The sequence below is a fragment of the Mesoplodon mirus genome (assembly GCF_964341445.2).
Source record: "Mesoplodon mirus genome assembly, chromosome: 2".
Lineage (NCBI taxonomy): Eukaryota > Metazoa > Chordata > Mammalia > Artiodactyla > Ziphiidae > Mesoplodon > Mesoplodon mirus.
Genome location: NC_138977.1, coordinates 184,113,420 through 184,141,286, shown reverse-complemented (window position 1 = coordinate 184,141,286; position 27,867 = coordinate 184,113,420). Strand labels below are relative to the sequence as shown.

At 37.2% G+C, this 27,867-nt stretch overlaps 1 protein-coding gene across 1 annotated transcript in view; it reads right to left on the bottom strand.

The window, feature by feature from the left end:
* The window catches only part of ZFAND4 (zinc finger AN1-type containing 4), an 80,224-nt gene that overhangs the window by 30,828 nt on the left and 21,529 nt on the right, over positions 1-27,867 (bottom strand). Inside the window, exons 3-5 of the mRNA XM_082604768.1 lie at positions 9,250-9,325; positions 8,261-8,328; positions 3,669-3,843 (exon numbers count right to left, since the gene is read on the bottom strand). Coding sequence (XP_082460894.1) covers positions 3,669-3,843; positions 8,261-8,328; positions 9,250-9,325 — 319 coding nt within the window. The remainder of the gene's footprint in view (positions 1-3,668; positions 3,844-8,260; positions 8,329-9,249; positions 9,326-27,867) is intronic.

Sequence of the window (27,867 nt, the reverse complement as noted above, 5' to 3'; positions counted from 1 at the left end):
AGTACAACTTGAAGTAAAATCTACAAGTGCGGGGCTTGCCTGGTGGCGCAGTAGTTGAGAGTCTGCCTGCCGATTCAGGGAACGCAGGTTCGTGCCCCAGTCCAGGAAGATCCCACATGCCACGGAGCGGCTGGGCCCGTGAGCCATGGCCGCTGAGCCTGCGCGTCCGGAGCCTGTGCTCCGCAACGGGAGAGGCCACAACAGTGAGAGGCCCGCGTACCGCAAAAAAAAGAAAAAACAACAAAAAAATCTACAAGTGATGGAGCAAAAATATGTGTGGAACAGAAAAAACAAGCTTTTTGGACAAATTTACAAAGCTAATGAAATGTAAGGTGTTTAAAACCTATGGTTACTCATTGTGTTATTCATCAGCAGGTAATCCTGCAGTAAATATTTCAATCTATCATGTATTACTGAACTAACAGTGTCAGTGGTAGACTTCATTTGTCTCATGGACTTAACCATTAGTTCAATGGCTTGGCAGTAGCAGCTTTATTGTGATTTTTTTCAGCTCAGGGCTGACACAATTTTTCTGAATGAGAAGAACCACTCACAACCGCTAATATCCAGTGCAGAATGCCTTTGGAAATTAGTTTGTGCTGTGTACTTGATAATGTTCCTTAGTGAATTCCACCAAAAATTACAAGGCAAAACAGTACTTACATGAGAAACTTACACTGCAGTAATGTCATACTGACAACTAGCATTACTTGGAATCACATGTAATATCATGCTTTCAAAAGTTAAAAACAAAGCGAGATCTCCATTCCCACACAAATTTGCAGCAGACATACTTTCCAAACTCAAATTACACTCCCAGCAGCGTTTTCATACCTCACTGCAAGTTAAAGGAAATCTGTGTATTTCAAAATCTATTTAAATGTGCAATTGAGAAGCTCCACCTATGTTCAGTTGGAAGTGACCGATCTGCAACATAATGAAATGCTAAAGGCAAACAGCAAGGGAAGACTCTAACAGAATTCTATAAATGCCTTCCAAGTGATGAATATGCTCAATTAAAATCATATGCTCATGGACTGCTATCATTATTTGGCAAGTACCTATCTGTGTGCAATGAAATTTTCAAAGATAAAGTACATAAAATCTCATTCCAGATCAATATTAACAAATGAACTTTTACAACTGATTCTGCAAATTTGATAGGCAACACTAGCTTTCAACACCTTAACTAAACTGTTACTCCCACACAAAAGAATTCCATTCTTCTCATCAGTAGACCTGAATTACACACACACACACGTGCACACACACACACACTATTCTTCTATTTTGAATTTTGTCTGTAAAAATTTTGTGAAAATTTGTTTTCTCTTGTTATATAAGTACTTACATGGTATCCTTAGTTTTATCTCTTGGCCTGGAAACCCTAAAATAGTTACTATCTGGCCCTTTACAGAAAAAGTTTGCTGCCCTCTATTGTGGAGTAAGAAAGCCTCTCTTAGAATAGGCAAGATAAGGTATGACCAGAAAAGGTTTTCTGCTCTGCTTCCTCATCCACCCTATCCCTTCTCCAATTCTGGTAAGTGAATAGAAAGGAAAAGAAAAATAAAAAATATCTTAAGAGGAACAATAATAATACAATTTTAACTGAAATCCATAACAACATTTGGATTATGTCTTAAACACAAATAGAAGTTGACTGGGGAAAAACTGGGGTAAAAGGAGTAAATGATGTTTTAAGCAAAGGAAAAAAGATGTACAAAAACATAGCATAATTAAAGAGGCCTGTAAAAATGACGATAACAGGTTTTGAAGGGCATTCCATGCTAAGCTACGGAGCTTAGATTTTCTCCTTTAGGAAAGGAGAGCCAAAAGAGGATTTCCTAAGGAAGAAAACCAAAACAACAGCTAGCTAGTACATGGAGAGACTGGTATAAAGAAATTCTACTCATGGTCTAAGTGAGAGACCCTGGATTAAAGCTGCAGCCCTCACTGGTCCCTCTTCTCTACTTTTAGCCCATATGTTTAAGGCATGTTAGCAATGCTAACCAGAGCCTGACACGTAGAGTCAACAGTCAATGCCCATTTGTCACATCTGCTCTCTGGCCCCAAAGAATGAGTATAATCTCTCTTCCACATAACACTCTGAGGTGAGGCAGAATCCTAAAGGAATCCCCAGGATTCCCAATTCCTGGTGCTCACTCCCTGTATACTCTCCTAGCCTTGAGTTTGTGCATGACCTATGACTTGCTTCTATCCAACAGAATATGGCAAAAGTAAAGGGATTTTTAGATGTAATTTAGGCCCCAAATCAGTTAATTTTGAGTTAATCAAAAGAGAACTGAGGGAAGCTTCTACCCAATAGCCAGTAAAAGAACCAGGGCCCTCAGTCATATGACTGTCAGGAAATGAATTATGCCAGCAAAGTGAATGAGCTCAAAAGGAGATTCTCTTCCCCAATCAAGCCTCCAGGTAAGAGTGCAACTTTGCCAACACCTTGACTGCAGCTTTGTGGGAACCTGAGCAGAGCACCTGGCTAAACCGTGCCTAGACTCCCAGCTCATAGAAACTGATTTCCAGACTACAAGTTATTTTTTGTATGAACGGTATTGCAACTAGGTTTTTATGCTGTGGAATTAAATTTAGTTACCCGTAATACCTTTCCTTCCTTTGTCTGCCTGTCCTACTCCTCTTTTAAGGTCACTTTTTCTCAGAGGTTGTCCCTAACCCCCCGCCTTTCAGGCAAAATGAAGGCCTTCTTATCTGCTTTTCCAGAGATGTTGATGTCTTTTTATAACAACTGCCAAAATTATATTATAGATACTATTTATAGCAGATTGCATGCTCCATGAAGGGAGGGAATATAATCTTTATAACCTAGTGCCTAGTGTAAAGATTGACTATAAAAGTTCAGTAAATTTTTAGTAAATGTTTTAAAGTGAAAGGAGGTAAAGAATCATAGTAAGGCAGAGGGCACAGAAACTTGAAGGTTACCTTGTCCAATTTACAAAGTGTTCTATTGCCTAGCTAAGTACCTTTAAGTTGTTTCCTTCTGATTTTAGAATATAACAACTCCTCTTCCTCTTTTCTTTTAAGGATTATATGTTTTGTTATTTTTTATTTATTTATTTGGGGGGGGCCTCACTGTGCAGCTTGTGGGATCTTAGTTCCTCGACCAGGGACTGAATCCAGGCCCTTGGCAGTGAGAGTGCGGAGTCCTAACCACTGGACCGCCGGGGAATTTCCCCTCCTCCTTTTATACAGTAGGAAACCAAGACTAGAGAAGTAAAGAGATTTATCCATCTTTAAGCAGCAGAGTTAAATTTTGGAAAAAAAGAGCAACTTTAGGCTTAACCCTTTCTATTATGCCACGGTTGTATAATAACACACTATTGTAACAAAACTCTATAATCTAGTAAGCATCTTAGACTTTCATAAAGTGACAAAAATAAATATTTTTTACGAAAAATCCTACTCCATAAAGAAATTTCAGTTTTAGAAATTACTCATATCAATCATATGAAGGAAAATTTCAGAATTATATAATTGAGGTGGGGTGGGGGAAAAGGGGAGAATGAATAAAATTTAGTTAATCTTGTGAATATAATAAGATTATTTTGACAACACAAGGTAAACATAAGGTTTATGGGTGTATCATACAATGTTCTCCTTTTCTAAGTGAGACATGCAAATGAAAATCTATTTACCTTAAAGATTCAGATAATGGTGTTAAAGTGCCATCTCCCCTGTCTACTACACGAAAGAAATTCAATTGATCTCCTTCTCGGTATACCAGAAATGTAACTTGTTTGTTGCAGGAGGTCTTCTCCCAGACCTCATCTCGACTGGAATCCACGTACTCAGCCATCTCCCTAAGTGGATCTTCCATAGGAACGACAAATGGAAAAACTGATAAACAAGCTTTCAATTTATATCAAGTTTAATGCATCTTGGTACACTGTCAGGATATAAGGTGCTGAATTTGAACAACAACCCTATGCATACAATACATATATATTACATTCTTCAAATAAGTTTCTGGTCTTTTCATAGTTAATATAGCATTTTCTATGTTGTATTAATATGAAAGAAATGAAATAATTATGTTGTTATGTACAAAGACAGGGTTTAACCAAATACATGAGGTTTCTCCTGTGTCACTGGAGAGTATATTTGTTGATTGTATGACATAATTATCTATAACTATTTTCACTTTACACCTTCCACTCCCTATATTTTCCAATATTGGTTCCAACAATCAATAATTAAAAAGCAATGTAAATTCCACTTCCTTTAGATTAAAAAAACAAACACACACACAATTGGGGAACATATGTTAGAAATTAGAAGTGAATCCCTTTTTTTCTTTCTGGTTTTATGTAAAGGCTGATTCTTCTTAGAATTGTTTCTTAACGTGAAGATAGGTAATTAAAAGTACACGGTAGGGGCCTCCCTGGTGGCGCAGTTGTTGAGAGTCCGCCTGCCGATGCAGGGGATACGGGTTCGTGCCCCGGTCTGGGAGGATCCCATATGCCGCGGAGCGGCTGGGCCCGTGAGCCATGGCCGCTGGGCCTGCGCGTCCGGAGCCTGTGCTCCGCAACGGGAGAGGCCGCGGCAGTGAGAGGCCCGCGTACAGCAAAAAGAAAAAAAAAAAAAAAAAAAAGTACACGGTAACCCAGGACACAAGGGGGTCCCTTAGTGTGCTAGACCTGCTAGGTGTGTAATGATCAGTATGTTGTTTCTTGAAAGCATCCTCCCAGGACCCCACTTGTCCTGGTAGGTACCTGTGTGTCTAGTCAGAGCACGTGGCTCTAGCGGCCTGGCACTGTCGTCAGGTTTGAATGACACTGCACAGCCATCAGCTCAACCCACTCTCATCCATAGCAGCCACAGACAGAGTCCGCTCCTGTGGTGGGGACAAGCCTCAAGAGACTGCTAGCTCCCAGCCTGAATGTTCTAAATGCCCCTGAACCTCAGATCAGGGAGTCTAAGCAACGGCTGAGGGAAAAAAAGTTTGCTCCCAAAGACGTTTTCATGTCAAGCTGCAGAAACATTTGTTCTTCTTAAAAGACGCAACAATTTCTCAGACTCTATAACTTTCATTCAAGTAGCTTACTTATTAACAGAATAACAGTGCTGAACTATCTATTGCTGTTATTACAGCAATAATAAATATTAAACTCTGAAAGTCATGAGGTAAAAACATTGAAGATGTTCCCATATCCTAAATTCAATTCCATCACTACTAAAACACAAAAACTTCAGAAACATAATAAGATTTACCTTGTTTTACAAAAATAGTTGGATGTTTCGATAGACTCTTTCATAGGCACAAGATGTGTAAGTATTAAAGAACATTTTTTAAACAGGCTCTTGCCATTTCAAGTTTATGCTACATTTTCCAAATTACATTAATAAGAAACAAAAACTATGCTACCACCATTACTAAAGCCACATGAAAGTCTTGTTTAAACCAAGTGCCTTGGGGCTTCCCTGGTGGCGCAGTGGTTGAGAGTCCGCCTGCCGATGCAGGGGACACGGGTTCGTGCCCTGGTCCGGGAAGATCCCACATGCCGCGGAGTGGCTGGGCCCGTGAGCCATGGCCGCTGAGCCTGCGCATCCGGAGCCTGTGCTCCGCAAAAAAAAAAAAAAAACCAAGTGCCTTACTTAGGGAGGCACTGGCATTGAATATGTGTATGCACCTATGTGTATGTATGCACATTCCTTTTCATAATAGAAAAATCATTTAGATTTCATCAGGTATAAAACATTATGTATATAGTTTACGATAAAATTTAATTTTAGAAAGGAAAGCGTTTTTTAATTTTCTTTTTGGCCACGCCACACAGCTTGCGGGATCTTAGTTCCCTGGCCAGGGATGGAACTTGTGCCTGCTGCAGTCAAAGTGCAGAGTCCTAAATACTGGACCACCAGGGAATTCCCAGGAAAGTATTTTCCATGTTGTTTTGATAATGGTTAATTCAAAAACAAATTTAAAAGCTAAATATTACTGGAGTTCACACAATAAAGATATTTTCTAAACCATAATTTTCAAGTAAGACTAAATATTGGGTTGGCCAAAAAGTTCATTTGGATTTTTCTGTGAAACGAACTTCTTGACCAACCCAATAGCTAAAAAATAAGGTTTCTGAAATACATTATGCAGAATTTCTAGATCTGGGTACAGTTGTTCTTTTTCACAAAGTTTTCAATGATGTAAGGTAGACAACAGCTACATTTTCATTTTAAAAGTTGATTCAATAAAGGCAAAATTATTAAGAACTTAGTCTGAAACATAAAAAAAAGACAAGTTCTAGGTACTGATTCTTCAATTTACAAACAAGGCACAGGAAGTTGTAGGGAAAAAAGTATTACAAAGCTTCAACTACCAAAGGGTAATGATGTCTTCCACTTTCATTTTGTTTTAAGTTAAAAAAATACATGTATTTTTAACTCAGAATCTGTGTACTTATCCTCATAACCATATTTTTAGTCCTAGTAAGAAAAGTAGGTGCCTGATAAAACATTCTGTTTAAAGACAATACTATACACAAATAACAAACTTTGAAAAATATAATACAATGGAATTCACATGTCATTAAATTAGCGTCTTATAACGGCTCAGTAAACACATTAGGGTTCTTCTACTACCCTCAGAATGGCTACTATAAACATCATTTAATGTTACATGGGACGATTTCATAGGTCCAACTAATAGAAAGTCCCTGATATTATGAATCTAGTTAATCAGCTCTAACATTATTATCTTTGTTTTTTTCTAACTTATCCAAAACAGTTCAATAGCCAAAGTAACATATCTCACAAAATCCTCTTGAAATAGCTGGGAAATAGATGGTGATAACCCTATTTTCTAATCAAAATTATGAAGCATGGAGATGAAATCTGACTTGTGGAAGAAGTATAAGCCATGAGTGGAATCAGTACTCAACATTCAATTTTCTGGTTAGTGAAGGATCAAACAAATACAAAGGCCTTCCTCCAAACGAGGCCCACAGAGCAGGACTACTCAGAAATCTAAGCATGCCTCTACTTTGTGGGGATCCATCTGATATACCTGAATCAGGGACAAACGTGAACACTCCCGGTTCTTCCCATGCTTAGAACTTTCTTGTTAATCAAGTCTCTGCTCACATCATCATCTCCAAGGGCTCTTCCACAATTGTCCTCCTACCACCCTACTTCCACAGACACTGTCATGCTACCCTATTCCCTCTATAGCACTTACAGCTGCTTGAAGTAACATCAATTCTTCACATGTTTATTGTGGATACTGTGATGAAGCAGGAACTTCTTTTCCCATGAAATACTGCACTGAACATCTAGTAGATGTTCAAAATGTGTTTGCTGAATGTCTCTCTCAGAGACCACCCACATTCTGAAAAAAAGGCTTCAACAGGACTATGATAATATCTATAAAACCCAAATGCATCACAAACCAGGCTAAGAGGTATCTTTGGAATTTCCTACAGCAATCATTACCCCAGGAGTTGAAGACTCAGTGGATTAAAAAAGCAACAAGACCAGTAAAATGAACCTAAACACAATGATAACAACGTAATACTTGTACTACGCCATCCCACTGCCCTTCCCTATACTGGTGAGGTTTATATTTAAATCTCTTTGGACTGAATCAGGAATCATGAGATTTTCTGGAATATGAGCTCCTGCCCCTCATTTAGGCTTTAAAAAACAATGCTATGGCTTCCCTGGTGGCACAGTGGTTGAGAGTCCGCCTGCCGATGCAGGGGACACAGGTTCATGCCCCGGTCCGGGAAGATCCCACATGCCGCAGAGCGGCTGGGCCCGTGAGCCATGGCCGCTGACACTGCGCGTCCGGAGCCTGCGCTCCACAACGGGAGAGGCCACAACAGTGAGAGGTCCGCGTACCACAAAAAAACAAAACGAAACAAAACAAAAAACAATGCTGAAGGACCTACTATATAGCACAGGGAACTATACTCAATATTTTGTAATAACCTATAAGGGAAAAGAATCTGAAATAAATATATATATTCATATATATGTATAACTGAATCACTTTGCTGTAAATCTGAAACTAACACAACATTGTCAATCAACTATACTTCAATAAAAATAAAATAAAATCTTAAAAAATAAAATAAAAAAAGAACAATGCTGAGAGAAACAACGAGGTTCTTCTAAGACCTAATAGCAGAAAGAGAACCTGAATAAAACCTGAGGCTATAAAAACACCACCTGGCTTGAAGATTATTATCGTCAAATTGCTTTAATATACATAATTTTAAGATATGCCTACCTCTTCTAGTATTTATAGGTCCACCACGCATAGCCAAAACCAGCTTCAAGGTACAACCTTCTGAAATGCTGTGGATAATTAACACAAAAATAAACCACAATCATCAAAATACATTCAGTGTTAAATACACACATAATTATGTGCTGGTTTATCATAGTGCCTACTCTCTAAAAGATAAAAAAAAAGATACAGCAATGTGCATAAATATAAAATGTTAACTTATTTACTTGCATAAATAATGAAAACATGAAGAAGTTCTCATAAGCCTTAAATATGACATTAATAAAAGTATGAAAAGGACCTCTGTGGTTTAGCCTCTTCATTTCACATGTCAGGCCCTAAGAAGAAAAGAAGCTTGTTCAAGACCCAAAGTGTTAGAAATATCAGATCTATTTAATAAAATAAAACAATAGAAGAATAACAAATCTACAAGATCTCCCAACTCCCAGTGTACTCCCAGCTATTCCACATGGCCTCTGACCCTTTTTTTTAAGGAAAGAATGAAGAACTATGTGAGAGAAGGGAGAAAGACAAAAGGTCTGATGGTGTATCTACAATCACTGATGCACACACAGTGTCACTTAGTATCGCATTAGGAGGGCCTAAGAAAAATGAAAGACTTGGTGAAGAGCAATACTCTCTTACCCAGTACTCTTGTGAAAATGGAAAGAAAAGGAAGGTAGCCAGATGGGAATGAGTCAATATTCAAAGAAAGGAGCAAAGAAGGCAAGATAAGAAGAGGAAGTCTAAAACGGCAGGGGTAAGTAGCTTGGCGTGAATAATAATAAAACAAAGAATCAGAGGACAAAGATCAGGTAGCACGGTACTGAGCCAACACATCTTAAAGTTCAGGATTTACACTAAAATGTAGGGATAAAAACTATTCAGAAGAAGAAGAGACATGATTCAAGGATTCAGAAGAAAAACACTGGTATATGGAGTCATAATTCTGAGCGTCTATAAGATATCTGATATGCAGTTACACTCACTTGTAATCATTCAAGCAATAATCATCTTCAAGTTCCATGTTATTCCAAATTAAGTGCTGCTGACAGATGGGAATACCTTAGGGGAAGGTTATAAAAAAATTGGTTAAAAATTCAATAGTATCTTGGAAAGAGTATGATACAAATCAATTTTATCAAAGAAATAATAATAAATTAAACACAATTCTAAATTGAATGTGAGATGCTTAACTAAACTATACAGAATCATAGGTAAAAGGTGTGGCTAAAAGTAGATATGATCCAATCTACTCACTAGAAAAGAACAGTATGTTTCAGTAACTCTCCGGCCTTGAAACAAAGTATAAAATTAGGCAGCCCTTTAAAAAGATACCTTGAAATGAGCCCTGAAGAGTTTAAGATCTAACACCTAGAAGACAGTTCTCAATACTGCAAAGTACAGCCTTCATTCAGTTATATTCAGCATTAAAAGTGTATTATGAGTGGAGGGTGAGCAAAAATGGATGAAAGGGGTTAAAAATATATGAACTCCCAGCTATAAAATAAGCAAGTCATGGGGATATAATATACAACATGGAGACTATAGTTAATAATATTGTGTTGTATATCTGAAAGTTGCTAAAAGAGTAGATCTTAAAAGTTTTCATCATAAGAAAACAAAATTTTGTAACTATGTATGGTGATGGATGTTGACTATTAACTAGACTTACTACATTGATCATTTTTGCAATACAGTAGTCCCTTGGTATCCGAGGGGTATTGGTTCCAGGTCCCCTGCAAATACCAAAATCCACAGATGCTCAAGTACCTTATACAAAATGACATAGTATTTATTTGCACATAACCTATACTCACCCTCCTGTATACTTTAAATCATCTCTAGATTACTTGTAATACTTAATACAAAGTAAACACTATGTAAATATTTGCCAGCGTGATGCAAATTCAAGTATTGCTTTTTGGAACTTTCTGGATTTTTTTTCCCCAATAATTTCGATCTACAGTTGGTTAAATCCTCAGATGCAGAACCAGAGGATACATAGGGCCAACTTTATATACAAATATCAAATCATTATGTTGTACCCCAGAACTAATATGTCAATTAAATCTAAATTTAAAAATATATGGAACATTTAATTTAGCTTATTTGCCCCTAAAATTTTGTATTCTAAAAGTCTGTTCCCAGAATAACATGTCCACAGGGAATAATGATTGTTTATATGTGAGTTTATTTAGTGATTCAGATAGCATCTTTCATATTCTTCCAAAGAGAAAGGTCAATAATCCTGAAACAGGGCACAGAATATAATTTCCCATAAAACATTAATATATTAGAAAATTCCTTCCACCCTAATGTTTGAATGTGATTATAGTCCATAACTGCATATTGACATACTTTTTTGCAGAGTCTGAACACTAATTAAAGAATAATTCAATCTTTAATAAAAAGTATATTATGGGCAATTTTCAATGCTGAAAATTATGGTCTACTAGACAGTTTCTTTGCATTTCTGTGATGTTAAAGGAATGTTAAGGCAGATTCCATACTCCAGCATAAACTTTTTTTTTTCTTGCAAACTGCACATTTGAATGCCCAAAGACTACTAGCCAGAGAGTGAGCATTATCTACTCAATAGAACATTTAATGGCTACAGATACTGATGTTGATGAATATCTTTTTCAAATATCTCACATACTGCCTTCTCAAATTACTTTTGCTTGTGATACTATAGAATAAGTTGACTAGAATAATAGCAGTAAGTGCTCTATGTGTTAGCGTTTATTATTATAAGCCAGGCACTGTTACAAATGCTTGACCTGTATTACCATAATTTAACTGCAACAACAATAATCTTGTGAAGCAGGCATCACCATTATGCTTATTTCACAGATGATAAAACTGAAGCACTGAGAGATTAAGTGACACCCAGAGAGTATGTGGATTAGAAATGTAAAGCCCCAGCAGGCTAACTCCAGAGACTGCACTCAACCTTTATGCTAATCAGTCTCTAGAAAATCAGTCTCCATAAAGCAAAAGTAGCTGTCTAGGTGTATGTTTAAGTAGTGTTGCCTGTTAGTAGACCTGAATGTCTACTGAACGTTCACCAAATGTTCCAAAAGATCATTATGGAATACAGCCCACATGGGCCGAGGAGGTGGATATACATATATCTCCCAAATGGGAACAGTTCACTTTTTTTGCTTCCAGTTAAAAAAGAATGCCAGTAAGGAAAGGCTTTTAACCTAGAAATTATTTCACATTAAAAGTATTTTAATATTAAAAAAATTTTAATACGCTCTGGTCATATTTTCAATCAAAATTACAGGATTTCACCAGGATAACTAAATAAAGCAATTTGGGTAGGTAATACTCAAATTATTTACATTCAACCAGTATTGTACAGTATTATTGCATTTAAAAAAAAAAAAAACTTTAGAACTGGATTAAAAACAACGTAACAGGGCTTCCCTGGTGGCTCAGTGGTTGAGAGTCCGCCTGCCGATGCAAGGGACACAGGTTCGTGCCCCTGTCCGGGAAGATCCCACATGCTGCGGAGCGGCTGGGCCCGTGAGCCATGGCCACTGAGCCTGCGCATCCGGAGCCTGTGCTCTGCAGTGGGAGAGGCCACAACAGTGAGAGGCCCGCGTGCCGCAAAAAAAAAAAAAAAGAATATTACATCTATAAGCACATCAAAAATAAAATATCTGGGAATAAATCTAACTAAGGGGGTAAAAGACCAGTATCAGAAAACTGTAAGACACTGATTAAAGAAACTGAAGACAACACAAACAAATGGAAAGATACACCAGGCTCATAGATTAGAAGAATATATACTGTTAAAATGACCAGACTATCCAAGACAATCTACAGATTCATATATGTTACATACAAAAGCTATTAAGAGAGTAAATCCTAGGAGTTCTCTTCACAAGGAAAACAATTTTTCCCTATTTCTTTAATTTTGCATTTACATGAGATGATTTTCTCTAAACTTACTGTGGTTATCATTTCGTGCTGCATATGAGTAAAATCATTATGCTGTATACCTTAAACATACAGTGCTGTATGTCAATTATATCTCAATAAAAATGGGGGGAGAGGAGGGAAAGACAGTAGAAAAGATCAGTGAAAGAGCTGAGTTTTTTTAAAAAGATAAACAAAATATACAAACCTTTAGCCAGATTCACCAAAAAGAAGAGACAGGACTCAAATAAATAAAATGAAAATGAAAACGAGACATTGCAAATGAAAAGGCAACCTACAAGATTGGAGAAAATATTTGCAAATCATAAATCTGATAAAGGGTAAATATCAAAAATTATATATAAAGAACTCATATAACTCAAAATAAAAAAATCTTATTTAAACATGGGTAAAGGATCTGAATAGACATTTTTCCTAAGACGACATATGAATGCCAACAGGTACATGAAAAGGTGCTTGACAGCACTAATCCTTAGGGAAATGCAAATCAAAACCACAATGAGAATTCACCTCACACCTGTTAGAATGTCTATCATCAAAAAGACAACAAATAACAAGTGTTGGCAAGGATGTGGAAAAATGGGAAATCTTGTACACTGTTGGTGGGAATATAAATTGGTTCAGCCACTATGGAAAACAGTATGGAGGTGCCTCAAAAAATTAAAAATAGAACTACCATATATCCAGCAATTCCACTTCTGGGTATTCATCAGAAGAGAATGAAACTACTATCTCAAAAGGATATCTGCACCCCCATGTTCACTTTATTTACACTAGCTAACACATGGAAACAACCTAAGTGTCCACTGACAGATGAATGGATAAAGAAACCATGGTGTATATATATATATACAATGGAATGCTGTTCAGCCATAAAAGAAGGAAACTTGCTATTTGTGACAACACAGATGGACCTTGAGGACATTACGCTAAGTGAAGTAAATCAGAGACGAAAAATATTGTATGATATCATTTATTTGAATTAAAAAAAAACTCATAGGCACAAAGAACAGACTGGTGTTTGCCAGAGGCAGGGTGTAGGGGTTGTGTAAAACGGGTGAAAGTGGTCAAAAGGTACAAGCTTCCACCTATAAGATAAATAAGTCCTAGCAATATTACGTACAGCTTGGTGGGTATAGTTAATACTGCACTGTATGTTTGAAAGTTGCTAAGAGAGTAGATCTTAAAAATTCTCATCTGCAGAAAAAAATTATAACTATGTTTGGTGATGGACATTAACTAAAATTATTGTGGTAATCATCTCAGGATACACATATAATCTTTATGTTGTACACATAAAATTAATAAAATATTGTAGGTCAATTATGTCTCAAAAATAATTTTTTAAATGCCACCAAAATCATAAGCAACAAATGAAAAAAAATCTAAGTTGGATTTCAAGAAAATTTACAACTTTTGAGCATGAAAGGACCCCATCAAGAAAGTGAAAGGAGGGCTTCCCTGGTGGCACAGTGGTTGAGAATCTGCCTGCTAATGCAGGGGACACGGGTTTGAGCCCTGGTCTGGGAGGATCCCACATGCCACGGAGCAGCTAGGCCCGTGAGCCACAACTACTGAGCCTGCGCATCTGGAGCCTGTGCTCCGCAACAAGAGAGGCTGCGATAGTGAGAGTCCTGCGCACTGCGATGAAGAGTGGCCCCCGCTTGCCACAACTAGAGAAAGCCCTCGCACAGAAACAAAGACCCAACACAGCAAAAATAAATAAATTAATTAATAAACTCCTACCCCCAACATCTTCCAAAAAAAAAAAAAGAAAGTGAAAGGATAACCCACAGAAGCAAATGTGGTATGTCTTTTCATAAACCTGATGAGAGTCTAGCATTTCAAATAAAGAACTATTATAACAATACAATTAAAAAAATACATAATCCACTTAAAAATGGGCAAAGGATTTGGACAGACATTTCTCCAAAAATGATGGCCAATAAGCACACACATAATGCTCAATATCTTTAGTCATTAGGGAAGTATGAATCAAAATCATGAGATACCAATTTCCCACCTACTAGGACAGTTATAATAAAAAAAGAAATTTGGAAAATAACAGGCATTGGTAAAAATGTGGAGAGACTGGAACTCTTACACACTGGTTGTGACAATGTAAAATGGTGCACCCACTGTGAAAAAGTTCAGCAGTGCTTCAAATTGTTAAATACACAGCCACCATAGGATCCAGCAATTCCATTCTTCAGTATATACCCAAGTGAACTGAAACCATACGTTCAAACAAAAACTTGTACATAAACACTCATCACAGCATTATTCATAATAGTCAAAAAGCAGAAACCAGCTAAATATCCATTGGCTGATAAATGGTTAAATAAATGTATATGCATTACAATGGAGTATTATTGAGACCTTAAAGGAATAAAGTACATACTACAACTTGAATGCAACTTGAAAACATTATGCTAAGTGAAAGAAACCACATATCACGTGATTCTGTTTACATGAAATGTCCTGAATAGGCAAATCCAGAGTCAGAAAAATCAGTACATGCCAGGGAAAGGTGGGTTGAAGTAAATTTGGAATTACAAGGTTACTTTTTTGGGGGACAGAAATTTTCTGGAATTAGATAGTGGTGATTAATACACAACACTGTGAATATACTAAAAAGCACTGTACTGTATACTTTAAAATGGTGAATTTTATATTATGTAAATTTTATCCCAATTTTTAAATGTAAAAAAAAGTGAACTATGATGTTTCAGACATACAAAGGCAGAAAAATTCATCACTAGCAGACCCACACTACAACAAATGTTGAAGTCCTTCAAAAAAAAACAAAAAAGAGAAGTCCTTCAGGAAAAAGAAAAATGATACCAAGTGAAAATCTGTATCTATATAAAGGAATGGAGAGCATAAAAAATGGTAACTAGGGCCTCCCTGGTGGCGCAGTGGTTGAGAGTCCGCCTGCCGATGCAGGGGATACGGGTTCGTGCCCCGGTCTGGGAGGATCCCATATGCCGCGGAGCGGCTGGGCCCGTGAGCCATGGCCGCTGGGCCTGCGCATCCGGAGCCTGTGCTCCGCAACGGGAGAGGCCACAACAGTGAGAGGCCCGCATACCGCAAAAAGAAAAAAAAAAAAATGGTAACTATACAAAGAAGTAGTTTTTAATACTGTTTAAGCATTTTTAAAGATAATTGACTGTTCAAGCAAAAATAACAATGTATTATGGGGTTCACAACATATGCAAAAGAACATGCATGACAATAATAGTATAAAGGCCAAGAGGGGAGAAATGAAAGTACAATATTGTAAGGTTCCTATAAGATATGTGAAGTGGTATATTACTTGAAGATAGAATGGTAAGTTAAAGATGTATATTACAGACCACTAAAGCAACAGCTAAAATGTCAGGATAAAGAGTTATAATCGATAAGCCAACAAAAGAGAACAAAATGGAATCATACCAAATACTCAATTAATCCAAAACAAATATGGAAAAGAGGAAAAAGTGAACAAAGAACAGACGCAACAAATAGAAGACAAATAATAAAATGATGAACTAAAACCTAATCACACCTATAGTCAAATAAAATGGTCTAAAAACTGCAAGTTAAGAGGCAGACACAGATTGGATTAACAAAAATATAAAAATAAAAAGCAAGGCTCAATTATATGCTGTCTGCAAGAAATAGGCACCTTAAATATAAAGATATAAATAGATTAAAAGTAAAAGAATGGGGCTTCCCTGGTGGCACAGTGGTTGAGAGTCCGCCTGCCGATGCAGGGGACACGGGTTCATGCCCTGGTCCGGGAGGATTCCACATGCCGCGGAGCGGCTGGGCTCGTGAGCCATGGCCGCTGAGCCTGCGCGTCTGGAGCCTGTGCTCCGCAATGGGAGAGGCCACAACAGTGAGAGGCCCACGTGCCACAAAAAAGAAAAAAAAAAAAAGTAAAAGGATGGAAAAACATATTTTATGCTGACCACTAGTCAAAAAAAATCTGGAGTGATGATATTAATATCACATAAAGTAGATTTCAGGGCAAAAATTATTACCAAGGATAAAGAATGTCATTTTATAATGATGAAGAGATCAGTGAAGTCAAGAGGACATAAAATCCTAAAAATGTATGCACCTAATAACAGAGCTTCAAAGAACATGACATAGAGGCTGACAGAATTGGAAGGAGAAAAAGATAAATCCACAATTATAGTTGGAGATTTCAATACTCCTCTCCCAACAGTTGACAGAATAAGTAGACAATCAAAAAGAACATATAGAACACTATCACAGAAATTGCCCTGACATTTATAGAACATGCCACACATCAATAACAGGATGCACATTCTTCTCAAGTGCATAGGTAACATTTACCAAGACAGACAATATTCTGGACCATAATACTAGTTCCTAAATTTTAAAAGAATCAAAATCATGCAGTAGAATTAAATTATAAGCCAATATCAGAAACATTTCTAGAAATTCCCCAAATTTTTAGAAACTAAACAACATATTTCTAAATAACCCATGGATCAAAAAAGGCATCAAAAGGAAAATTAGAAAATAATTTGAACTTAATGAAAATGAAAACACAACATATCAAAGTGTATGGAATACCAATAAGACAGTACTTAGGAGGAAACTTAAAGCACTACCTACCAATATTTCATAAGAAGAAATGGATCGGATCAATAACCTTAGTCTCAAGAAATTAGAAAAAGAGTAAATTAAACCCAAAGTAAGCCAAAACATTGTTAATAAAGTAAGCCAATAACATTGTTCATTGCAGCAGTATTTACAACAGCCAGGTCATGGAAGCAACCTGAATGCCCATCAACAGACAAACAGATAAAGAAGTTGTGGTACATATATACAATGGAATATTACTCAGACATAAAAAGGAACGAAATTGAGTCATTTGTTGAGATGTGGATGGACCCAGAGACTGTCATGCAAAGTGAAGTAAGTCAGAAAGAGAAAAACAAATATCGTATATTAAAGCATGTATGTGGAACCTAGAAAAATGGTACAGATGAACCGGTTTGCAGGGCAGAAGCTGAGACACAAATGTAGAGAACAACTGTATGGACACCAAGGGGGGAAAACCACGGTGGGGTGGGGATGGTGGTGTGCTGAATTGGGTGATTGGGATTGACATGTATACACTGATGTATGTAAAATTGATGACTAATAAGAACCTGCAGCATAAAAAAACAAACAAAGAAAAAAACAAGTAATACTAAACTTTCTTTGGGTTATTTGTATGGCAATATGTTAACATAAATGTTTCAGACATTACATGAAATTTCTAAAAATCTTATATGTTCTGGTATAATGTTATAAGTCATAATTCTAGTTATTACTTTAAAATGTATATCTCAGAAATAACTAAATTTCCTTGTCAATTGCATTATTATGAACTTTCATCAAATCTTTAACTGTGGTCTTTTTTTTTTTTTTTTTTTCCGGTACGCGGGCCTCTCACTGTTGTGGCCTCTCTCGTTGCGGAGCACAGCCTCCGGATGCGCAGGCTCAGCGGCCATGGCTCACGGGCCCAGCCGCTCTGCGGCATGTGGGATCTTCCCGGACCGGAGCACAAACCCGTGTCCCTGGCATCGGCAGGCAGACTCTCAACCACTGTGCCACCAGGGAAGCCCCTTAACCGTGGTCATTTTTGTGTCTTTTGTCATTTATAGACAGTTCTGGGTGTACTCTGATGCTTTTGCAAAATTGTTCCTATAAAAGGGTTTCATCTTCAAGGAATTCATGGAAAAGACTCTGACAGGTACAGGTTTCTGGTAACTGACTATACTGCTGAACTGAATGAATAAGCATTTTCAGAACTCTAATGGAAAACTGATGAATTCATAAAAGTGCTAACAAAAGATCAAGATGAAAAAAAATTAATTACATGGGACTGAGTGAACTGATGAGGATGATTATAATTTTTGTGACTTTCTGTTTGAATAAAAACAAAAAAAAATCCCACAAGGACTCAGAGGCAAAAAATATACAAATCAATTATCACTGCAAAGTAAAGGAGCTGTTACAGTGGAGGATTACTGGACTGAATGTCAATATTATGACATAGTATGAGGGTGTTTCGTGTTTGGTAATTGCAATCACTGTTGCTTTTGTTGTGGTCATCCATTTACAATGCTTGGTATCAGTTTATTTATCTCTTGCAAAAATAAAATACAGTGTGTGTGTGTGAAAAAAAACAAAACAAAAATCAATGAAATGGAAAACAGAAAAATAGAGAAAAATCAATGGAAACAAAATCTGATTCTTTAAGAAATTCATTAAATTAATAAAGACTGATTTTTTAAAATAATATGCAATATGCAAGTACTAGGAATGAAAGGGTGACATCATTACAGATTCCACAGATATTGAAAGAATAAAAGAATATTATGAACTCTACGCCAATAAAATTCAACAAACAGATCAACAAAATCCTTAAAAGATACAAGCTACCCAAGCTCACTCAAGAAGAAAAAGATAACCTGAATAGCCCTATATTTATTAAAGAGATAGTTTCACAGTTGAGGATATAACACCAATTCTACTATCTAAAAATTGCAAAGGAAGGAATAGTCCCAGTTCATTCAATGAGGACACTATTGCCCTGATACCAAAACTAAAGAAGACATTACAAAATAAAATCAGTATTCCTTCATAAACAAAGATACAAATATTCTAACACAGTTTTAACAAACAAAATTAAACAATATATTATAAAGATAAAACAACAGGAACAAATAAAGTGAATTCCAGGAATGCTGGTTTAATATTTTAAAAATCAATGTCATTGGGACTTCCCTGGTGGTCCAGTGGTTGAAACTCCGTGCTTCCAACGTAGGGGGTGTGGGTTTGATCCCTGGTCAGGGAACTAGGATCTCGCCTGCCACGTAGCGTGGCAAAAAAAAAAAAAAAAAAAAAAAGCACTAATGCAACTGAAGCTTTACAGGAAAATATAGAAGAAATTTTTTGTGACCTCAGATTGACAAAGATTTCTTAGATACGACATCCATATCCATTTTTTAAAAATTTGACAAATTGCATTTCAGCCAAATTAACATTTTCACTTCAAAAGGTACTGTTAAGAGAATAAAAAGACAAGCCACAGTCTGGGAGAAAATCTCAGCAAAATGTGTATCTGATTAAAAACCTGTATTCAGAATAAATAATTCTCAAAACAACAAGAAAACAACCAGATTTTTAAATGGGTAAAAGAACTGAATAGATACTTTAACAAAGAATATATAAGGATGGCAAACAAGTTCATGAAGATGCTCAATATCACTAGTCATTAGGGAAATGCAAATTAAAACCACAATAAGATATCACTACATGCCTATTAGAACGACTAAAAAAGACTGACCATACCAAGTGTTGAGAAGGATACATAGAAAAAACAATCTTCATGCTTCTCCCCAACTGCATCCTCTTCCTTCCACCCAGGGGTAATCATCATTCTGAATTAGGTATGAATTATCCCTCTGCTTTTTGTTAGTGCTTTACTTCAGTGTGGTATTGTTTCTTTGTCCCTTTTTGATCTTTATATAAGTGGATCATAGTATATGTATTCATCTATGTTTTGCTTTTTTTTTTTTTTTGCGGTACGCGGGCCTCTCACTGTTGGGGCCTCTCCCGTTGCGGGGCACAGGCTCCGGACACGCAAGCTCAGCGGCCATGGCTCACGGGCCCAGCCGCTCCGCGGCACGTGGGATCTTCCCAGACCGGGGCACGAACCCATGTCCCCTGCATCGGCAGGCGGATTCTCAACCACTGCGCCACCAGGGAAGCCCCTGTTTTGCTTTTTTTATTCACCATTGTTTTTAATTTATCCATGTCGTGTATGAAGCTACTATTACATTAGTTTTCCCTGTTGTCAACTATTTCATAGAATTTGATTCCACTATATGACACATATATTTACATATACCACAACTTATCCATTCTAGTGTAGTCATTCAAGTTGTTGCTAGATTTTTGAAATTATCAACAAGACTACTATGAACATCCCTCTACGTGACTTGTTCACATGTTTCACTTTGAAATGTATTTTACATAACAACTTTCTTAATACAGAAACACCAGCTTTCTTCAGGTTAGTATTTTCCTGGTATATCTTTTTCAATTCTTCTGCTTTCAACATTTTGAGGTCCTTACATTTTAGATTAGGTCTCTTGCAAACAGCATTTCATATGTATTTTTTTAACCAGTCTGTCAATGGTGGCTTTTCAATTAGAAAGTTTTATCCACTTTACATTTGGGGGATTACTGACATATTTCAATTCATTTTTACTATCTTATTTTGTGCTTTCTAACTGTTCTGCTTTAACTATTTGCCTCCTTTATGTATTAATTCAGACAGATGGGAAAGGGTGAGGCACTTCTGTCATTTGGAATTTATATAATTCTATTTCTAATCTCTAGTGATGAATTTAGAAATTTAAATGATCACGTCTAAAGCTAATCACATCTTTATCCTCCTCATGAACAAAGCTGAGAGCCTTACCACTTCCGTTATAAACAACTCCACCTTGATTTACATGTCACTGTTACCAGAATTTTTTCAAACCTTCACATATCATTGTTTTATTAAGTAAATGTATATTTAGATTAACCCACAAATGTGCCATTCCATCTTCCATCTTGCATCATCAACTTCCTTTATGGATCATTTGCCTTCTAAGATATATACTTCATAAGTTCCTTTGGCAAGAGTTTGTTGTTGGGAAATTCAAGTTTTGTTTTTTTCTGCAAATGTCTTTATTTCAGCCTCATCCTTGAAAGTTAAATTCAATTCTAGGTAGAGATTGTTATATCTCTCAGCACTGTGAAGATAATATTCCACTGTCTTCTGGTTTCTATTACTGCTGCTGAAAAGTCAATTATCATGCCCAGATCCTGGTTTTTAATACCATATTCCCAAAAAGGAATGAGAGCTCCTTGGAGAAATGGCTGGTTCTAAGACAAGGCAGGAAATATACAAGATGATCCCAGAGCATCTTGTAGTGCCAGATAGTAGGTGCGAAAACAAAACAAATCAAAAACATGGTGGTTGTGGGGTTTGTGGAACAAAGATTTATCTCTGAGCCAACTTCCCACTGTGCTTAGGTACACTTGAACTTGTAATATTATTAATTCATCTCATCACTTTTTTTCTTCCTGTTTCTTCTACACCACATATGAATTTTTAAAGTGCCCCAGGCTGCTATAAGATTCAAAGAAAACTGTACGTATAAATACCATATTTACCATAAATATTCTATTTACTTCAACCACCTGCAATTAAATTTGTGATAATAAAATGAAATTTTGGGGTTTCCCTGGTGGTGCAGGGGTTGAGAGTCCACCTGCCGATGCGGGGGACACGGGTTCGTGCCCCGGTCTGGGAAGATCCCACATGCCGCGGAGCGGCTGGGTCTGTGAGCCATGGCCACTGGGCCTGCGCGTCTGGAGCCTGTGCTCTGCAACGGGAGAGGCCACGACAGTGAGAGGCCTGCGTACCACAAAAAAAAAAAAAAAAAAATAAGAAATTTTTTAAATTCCCCTAAGTATGGAAATAAAACTATACTTCTAAAAAATTCAGGAGTCAAAGAAGACACAAGGAAGCGTAATAAAAATTTTAAAACACTAGGACTTTCAAAACATAGTAACAAGAAAACAAACAACTTAATTTTTTTAAATGGGCAAAGATTGAATAGAAACTTCACCAAGGAAGACATAAATCATAGGCAAATAAAAATATTCTCAAAATCATTAGGGCGTTGCAAGTTAAAACCACAATGAGATATCACCAATATCTATTAAAATGGCAAAAAAGAAACAAAAACAAAAACAATTCAAACAATACCATGTTCTGATGATACAGAAGAACTAGAACTTTTAGACATTACTCACAGGAATACAAAAGGGTACAGCCACTCTGGAAGAGTTTGGAGTTCTGTATTAAATTAAAAAAACACTTACTACACAACTCAGCAATTCCACTCCTAGGTACTGACACAGGTGAAACGAAAACAAATGCACCCATAAAAAACTGTACATGAAAGTTAAAACGGCTTTATTCAAAATCACCAAAAACTGAAGTGTCCCTCAACTTGGGAATGAATAAGTGTAGTATATCCATACAATGGAAAACTACTCAACCATAAACAGAATGAACTATTGATATATGGAACAATATGAATAAATCTCAAATGCATGTGTATTACATATAAGCAAAAGGAAGCTCAATAAAGCTGGGGAAAAAAGAAGTAAAGGGATGGAAAAAGATATGCCTTTGACAGGCTCACTCATCAGCAGACTGGGTATGGCAAGGAAAGAATCAGTGAACTGAAAGAAATGTCAACAGGAACTTCTCAAATCAAAATGTAAAGAGAAAAAAGAATTTATTTATTTATTTATTTATTTATTTTGCGGTACACGGGCCTCTCACTGTTGTGGCCTTTCCCGTTGCGGAGCACAGGCTCCGGACGCGCAGGCTCAGTGGCCATCGCCCACGGGCCCAGCCGCTCCGCAGCATGTGGGATCCTCCCGGACCGGGGCACGAACCCGTGTCCCCTGCATCGGCAGGCGGACTCTCAACCACTGCGCCACCAGGGAAGCCCAAGAATTTTTAAAAAAAGGAACATCAAAGAACTATGGAAATTTTTCAAAAGGTGTAACTGGAATACTAGAAGAAAGAGAAAATTGGAACAGAAGAAATAGTTTAAGTAATAATGACCCAGAATTTTCCAAAATTAATAAGATACACCAAAGCACGGATTGGGAAGCTCAGAGAACACCAAATAGGATAAAAATTTTAAAATCTATACCTAGGCATGTTATAGCAAACTTCAGAAAAGCAAAGACAAAGAAAATCTTCAAAGAAGACAGAGGAAAAACCATATGGATAATAATTACAGGAACCTTCTTACCCAATATCCTATAAGCAAAAAGAGAGTGGAGTAAAATATTTAAAGCATTGAAAGAAAAAGACCACCAACCTAGAATTCTGTACCCTATGAAATTATCCTTCAAAAGTGAAGGAGAAATAGAGTTTCTCAGATAAACAAAATTTGAGATAATTTGTTCCTAGTACAACTGCCTTGCAGGAAATGAAGTTCTTCAGAGAAAAGGAAAATGATATAGATCTACATAAAGAAAAAAAGCATTAAAGAAGGAACAAAGAATAAGGGCAATGAGTAGAAAATAGTAACAGATATGGTAGTTATTAATTCAACTATATCAGTAATCATTTTAAACATCAATTGCCTCAATAAACCAATTAAAAGACAGAGATAGAGTGGATCAAAAAACAAGACCCAACTATATGTTGTCTATAAGAAATCCACTTTAAATATAAAGATATATATACAGATTAAAAGTAGAGGGATGTAGGGACTTCCCTGGTGGCGCAGTGGTTGAGAGTCCGCCTGCTGATGCAGGGGACACGGGTTCGTGCCCTGGTCTGGGAAGATCCCACATGCCACGGAGCGGCTAGGCCCATGAGCCATGGCTGCTGAGCCTGCGCGTCCGTAGCCTGTGCTCCGCAATGGGAGAGGCCACAACAGTGAAAGGCCCGCGTACCAAAAAAAAAAAAAAAAAAAGTAGAGGGATGTATATATGTCCATGCCACTCTCTCACTTTGTCCCAGCTTACCCTTCCCCCTCCCCATGTCCTCAAGTCTATTCTCTAGTAGGTCTGCGTCTTTATTCCCGTCCTGTCCCTAGGTTCTTCATGACCATGTTTTTTTTTTGGATTCCATATATATGTGTTAGCATAAGGTATTTGTTTTTCTCTTTCTGACTTACTTCACTCTGTATGACAGACTCTAGGTCCATCCACCTCACTACAGATAACTCAATTTCATTTCTTTTTATGGCTGAGTAATATTCCATTGTATATATGTGCCACATCGGACATATATATACTACCAAATGTAAAACCGATAGCTAGTGGGAAGCAGCCGCATAGCACAGGGAGATCAGCTCGGTGCTTTGTGACCACCTAGAGGGGTGGGATAGGGAGGGTGGGAGGGAGGGAGACGCAAGAGGGACGAGATATGGGGATATATGTATATGTATAGCTGATTCACTTTGTTATAAAGCAGAAACTAACACACCATTGTAAAGCAATTATACTGCAATAAAGATGTTAAAAAAATAAAATAAAATAAAATAAATAAATAGTAATATAGCTGGATATAAAAAAAAGTACAGGGATGGACACAATTTTATTTGTCAATTATACCTCAATAAAGCTGAGAGAAAAAGAAGTAAAGGGATGGAAAACGATATATTATGCTAGTGTTAATCAAAAAAAAAAAACCTAGAGTAGCTATATTAATTGCAGACAGAACAGGCTACAGAGCAAGGAAAAATATCCAAGATAAAGAGCGGCATTACCTAGTGATAAAGGGGTCAGTTCTCCAAGACGACATAATCCTTAATATGTATGGACACAATCAGCTATCAAAACTTATAAATTATATTACAATAAGTAAGACAGTATAATTTTGGCATAGGGGGACACATCAGGTGATTAAGAGTTGTGTGCATATAAAAATGTAATACATGACAGGTATGAAATTACTTTAGTGAGAAAAGACTAGACTAATTCAATAAGTGGTATTTATATAGCCAATTATTTATAAAGTGAAAAAAATGGATCCCTAGTTGATACTGTATCAGGCAAAATAAAGTAGGTTATATTGAACTTACCCCAAACCATCCCCAAAATGTCAATGGCTTAAGACAAAGATTTATTTTTTGCTCAAGTTACATGTCTACTGCATGTCAGGAGGGCTCTGCTCACTATAGTCACTCAGAGACCCAGGCTGACGGAGACTTCCATTCATAGCTCACTGGCCAGAACTATTAACATGGTCCCCCCAACTCATAAAGTTGGCCAGGGAAACAATCTTATCCCGTGTATGGAAGAGAAATCTTTATTAGGGAGCGGTAATGCCAATGATTTGATGGCAAGTCCAGGGAATCCACTGCCCACGGCAATAAAAAACCAGCTGACAATAATCCCTTACATTTCTTGGCACATTTTTTCTTTCCAAATCCCTATCCTCTGAGTACCATGTACTATCTCCACAGATTAACCATTTTCCCCTGATAAAGAGCACAGATGCTCTGCTAAATGCTTTTCATTGAATTCATTTAATCCTGAGGACAACTCTGAACTAGGTACTATTATTAGTCCCATTTTAAATGAGCACAACTGAGGTAAAGAGAGGTTAAGTAATTTACTCAGTTGGTAATCTGAAATCAGGCAGTCTGGCTTCAGTTGCTCCTGTCCCTTCAAGGCCCATTTAAAGTCCCCTTGTAGGTACTACAGCCTCATCATTCTTAATCCAGCACACTCCTTCAACCCTTTCTCTGCAGTCCCCTCCATCTACCCTCCTATCTCCTACTATGCTCTAGTTCCCAGCTTCCCAAAAGTTGCCCAAAAGGAAAAGCAGTCTGGCTTCAGTTGCTCCTGTCCCTTCAAGGCCCATTTAAAGTCCCCTTGTAGGTACTACAGCCTCATCATTCTTAATCCAGCACACTCCTTCAACCCTTTCTCTGCAGTCCCCTCCATCTACCCTCCTATCTCCTACTATGCTCTAGTTCCCAGCTTCCCAAAAGTTGCCCAAAAGGAAAAGCAGTCTGGCAGGGCAACCATTTCCCTGAAGGATTAAACTGAACAGTGTCACCTCTGTCTTCCTATCCTAGCTACTCCATATCCTTTTATCTTGGAGAGTCTTACCCACCATGTTATCCTCAAATGTCATCCTGGGTAGAAATAGAAATATCACCTAGAAAAGGATTAAAATTAATTTTACATGAAGGATGCCCTCTTAAAGCCTCCTGAAGAATAGAGTGACTATCCCTGCCCACGGGCTGCAAGAAGTTACAAAAGTTTAGAGAACAGGAGGGAAAGAAGGGGTGAGGGCTAGAAGGATGGGAAATGGGAACAGGAATTAACATCTATTGACCACTAGTAGTAAGTGCTATGGACTGAACTGTATCCCCCCAAAATTTATATCTTGAAGTCCTAACCCTCAAAGTGATGGTATTCGGAGATGGGGCCTTTGGGAGATAATTAGGTTTAGATGAGGTCATGAGGGTGAGGCCCTTATGGTTGGATCCAAGCCCTTATAAGAAGAGATGCCCATGTGAGGACACAGTGAAAACAAACCTGTCTACAAGTCAGGAAGAAAGTCTCACCAGAACCTGATCATGCTGGTACCCTGATCTCAGAGTTTCAGCCTCTGGAACTGTGAGAAAATAAATTTCTGTTGTTTAAGCCTCCCAGTCTATGGTATTTTGTTGTGACAGCCCAAGCAGACAAAGACTGTAGAGATTTTACATATTACCTCATTTAATCTCCCAATAAGTATATTCACTTTATAAATGTCTAAACTAGGTTTCAACTGTCTAATAACTACAAAGTCATTGCTTTTACCCTATGTCTCCTCCTACAGAGGACAAGTAGCCTATATCTTGGCTCTGGTCCAACTCTGTCAGTAAATATTTCCCTTGGACGAGTCCCTAATCTTTCCTAAGCCCAAATCTACTCTTCTGCCATTAAGAGAACTAAACAGGATGCCCTCTAGAGTGCTTCTGCTGCACAGAGATTATTCAAAATGCATGAAAGCAGGAAAAAATGCAGAGATTACTTAGAACACAAGAGGGTTTTTTAAAAATCTTACCACTCCTAAAAAGATATCATTACACCATCATATAAATAAAAGAGCAGGAAAAGTCAAAATAAACTATTCTGACTCTGTATCTCACCAAATCATTTGGGGAGAGAAAAGCGTCATGTGCCATTAATGGGTGTACTGATGTGGTCATTGGACTCAGCTGGTCACTAACTTCAATAGAACTTAGTTACTAGATATTCAGAAGCTGAGATACCAGGATCCTTGACTTTACAAGGATAAAAAATTCCAATCCTCCTCATCCTTCTATAATTCTGAACTTAAACTGAGCTGGAGGGCATGCTAGTTTCTACCTTTATATTACAAGCAAGTTCCAGCTGGCTCAAAAAGCAAAGATCCATTCAGTGTTATATGGAAAATTTTCTAGTCTTTACTGGATTTTAACAACTATAAATGGCAAATACCACTTATTTCAGAAATCTGCCAAGAACAAAGAAAAAGACTAATTTTAACACAAAGTAATTTATAACACTTTTCACAAATACGCCAACCATAAAAGAGACATTATACAAAAAAAAAGAGACATTATACAATATTCAGTATCCCTGCTATACTGAGGAAACTTCAAATCTATGTAAATGTAAACCAAAAACTCTTCCCAGAAAATCTCCATATTAAAAAAAGAAAAAGTATTCACAAAGCGCTCTAAAAAAGTAAACAGGGTCAATAAAAGGGAATTCAATTATCACTGTTAAGGTAGTTATTGCATAATCTTCACATCATCATAACCTGTTGAAAAACTATTTCAAAATATTATTTCACACCATTAACATAATGCCAGGGATTTGCTTTGATTCAAAAGAATCTGGTAGAAAGGGAACAGAGTGGGGGAAATGCAGGAATGGAAAAAAGACAGTTCATGAATTGCTAACTGTTGAAGCTGAGTAGTGGGTATATAAGGATTCATTCTCCATTTCTTTCTAATTCCATGTAGGTTTGACATTTCTCCATAAGAAAAGCTAAAAAGTTATTATAC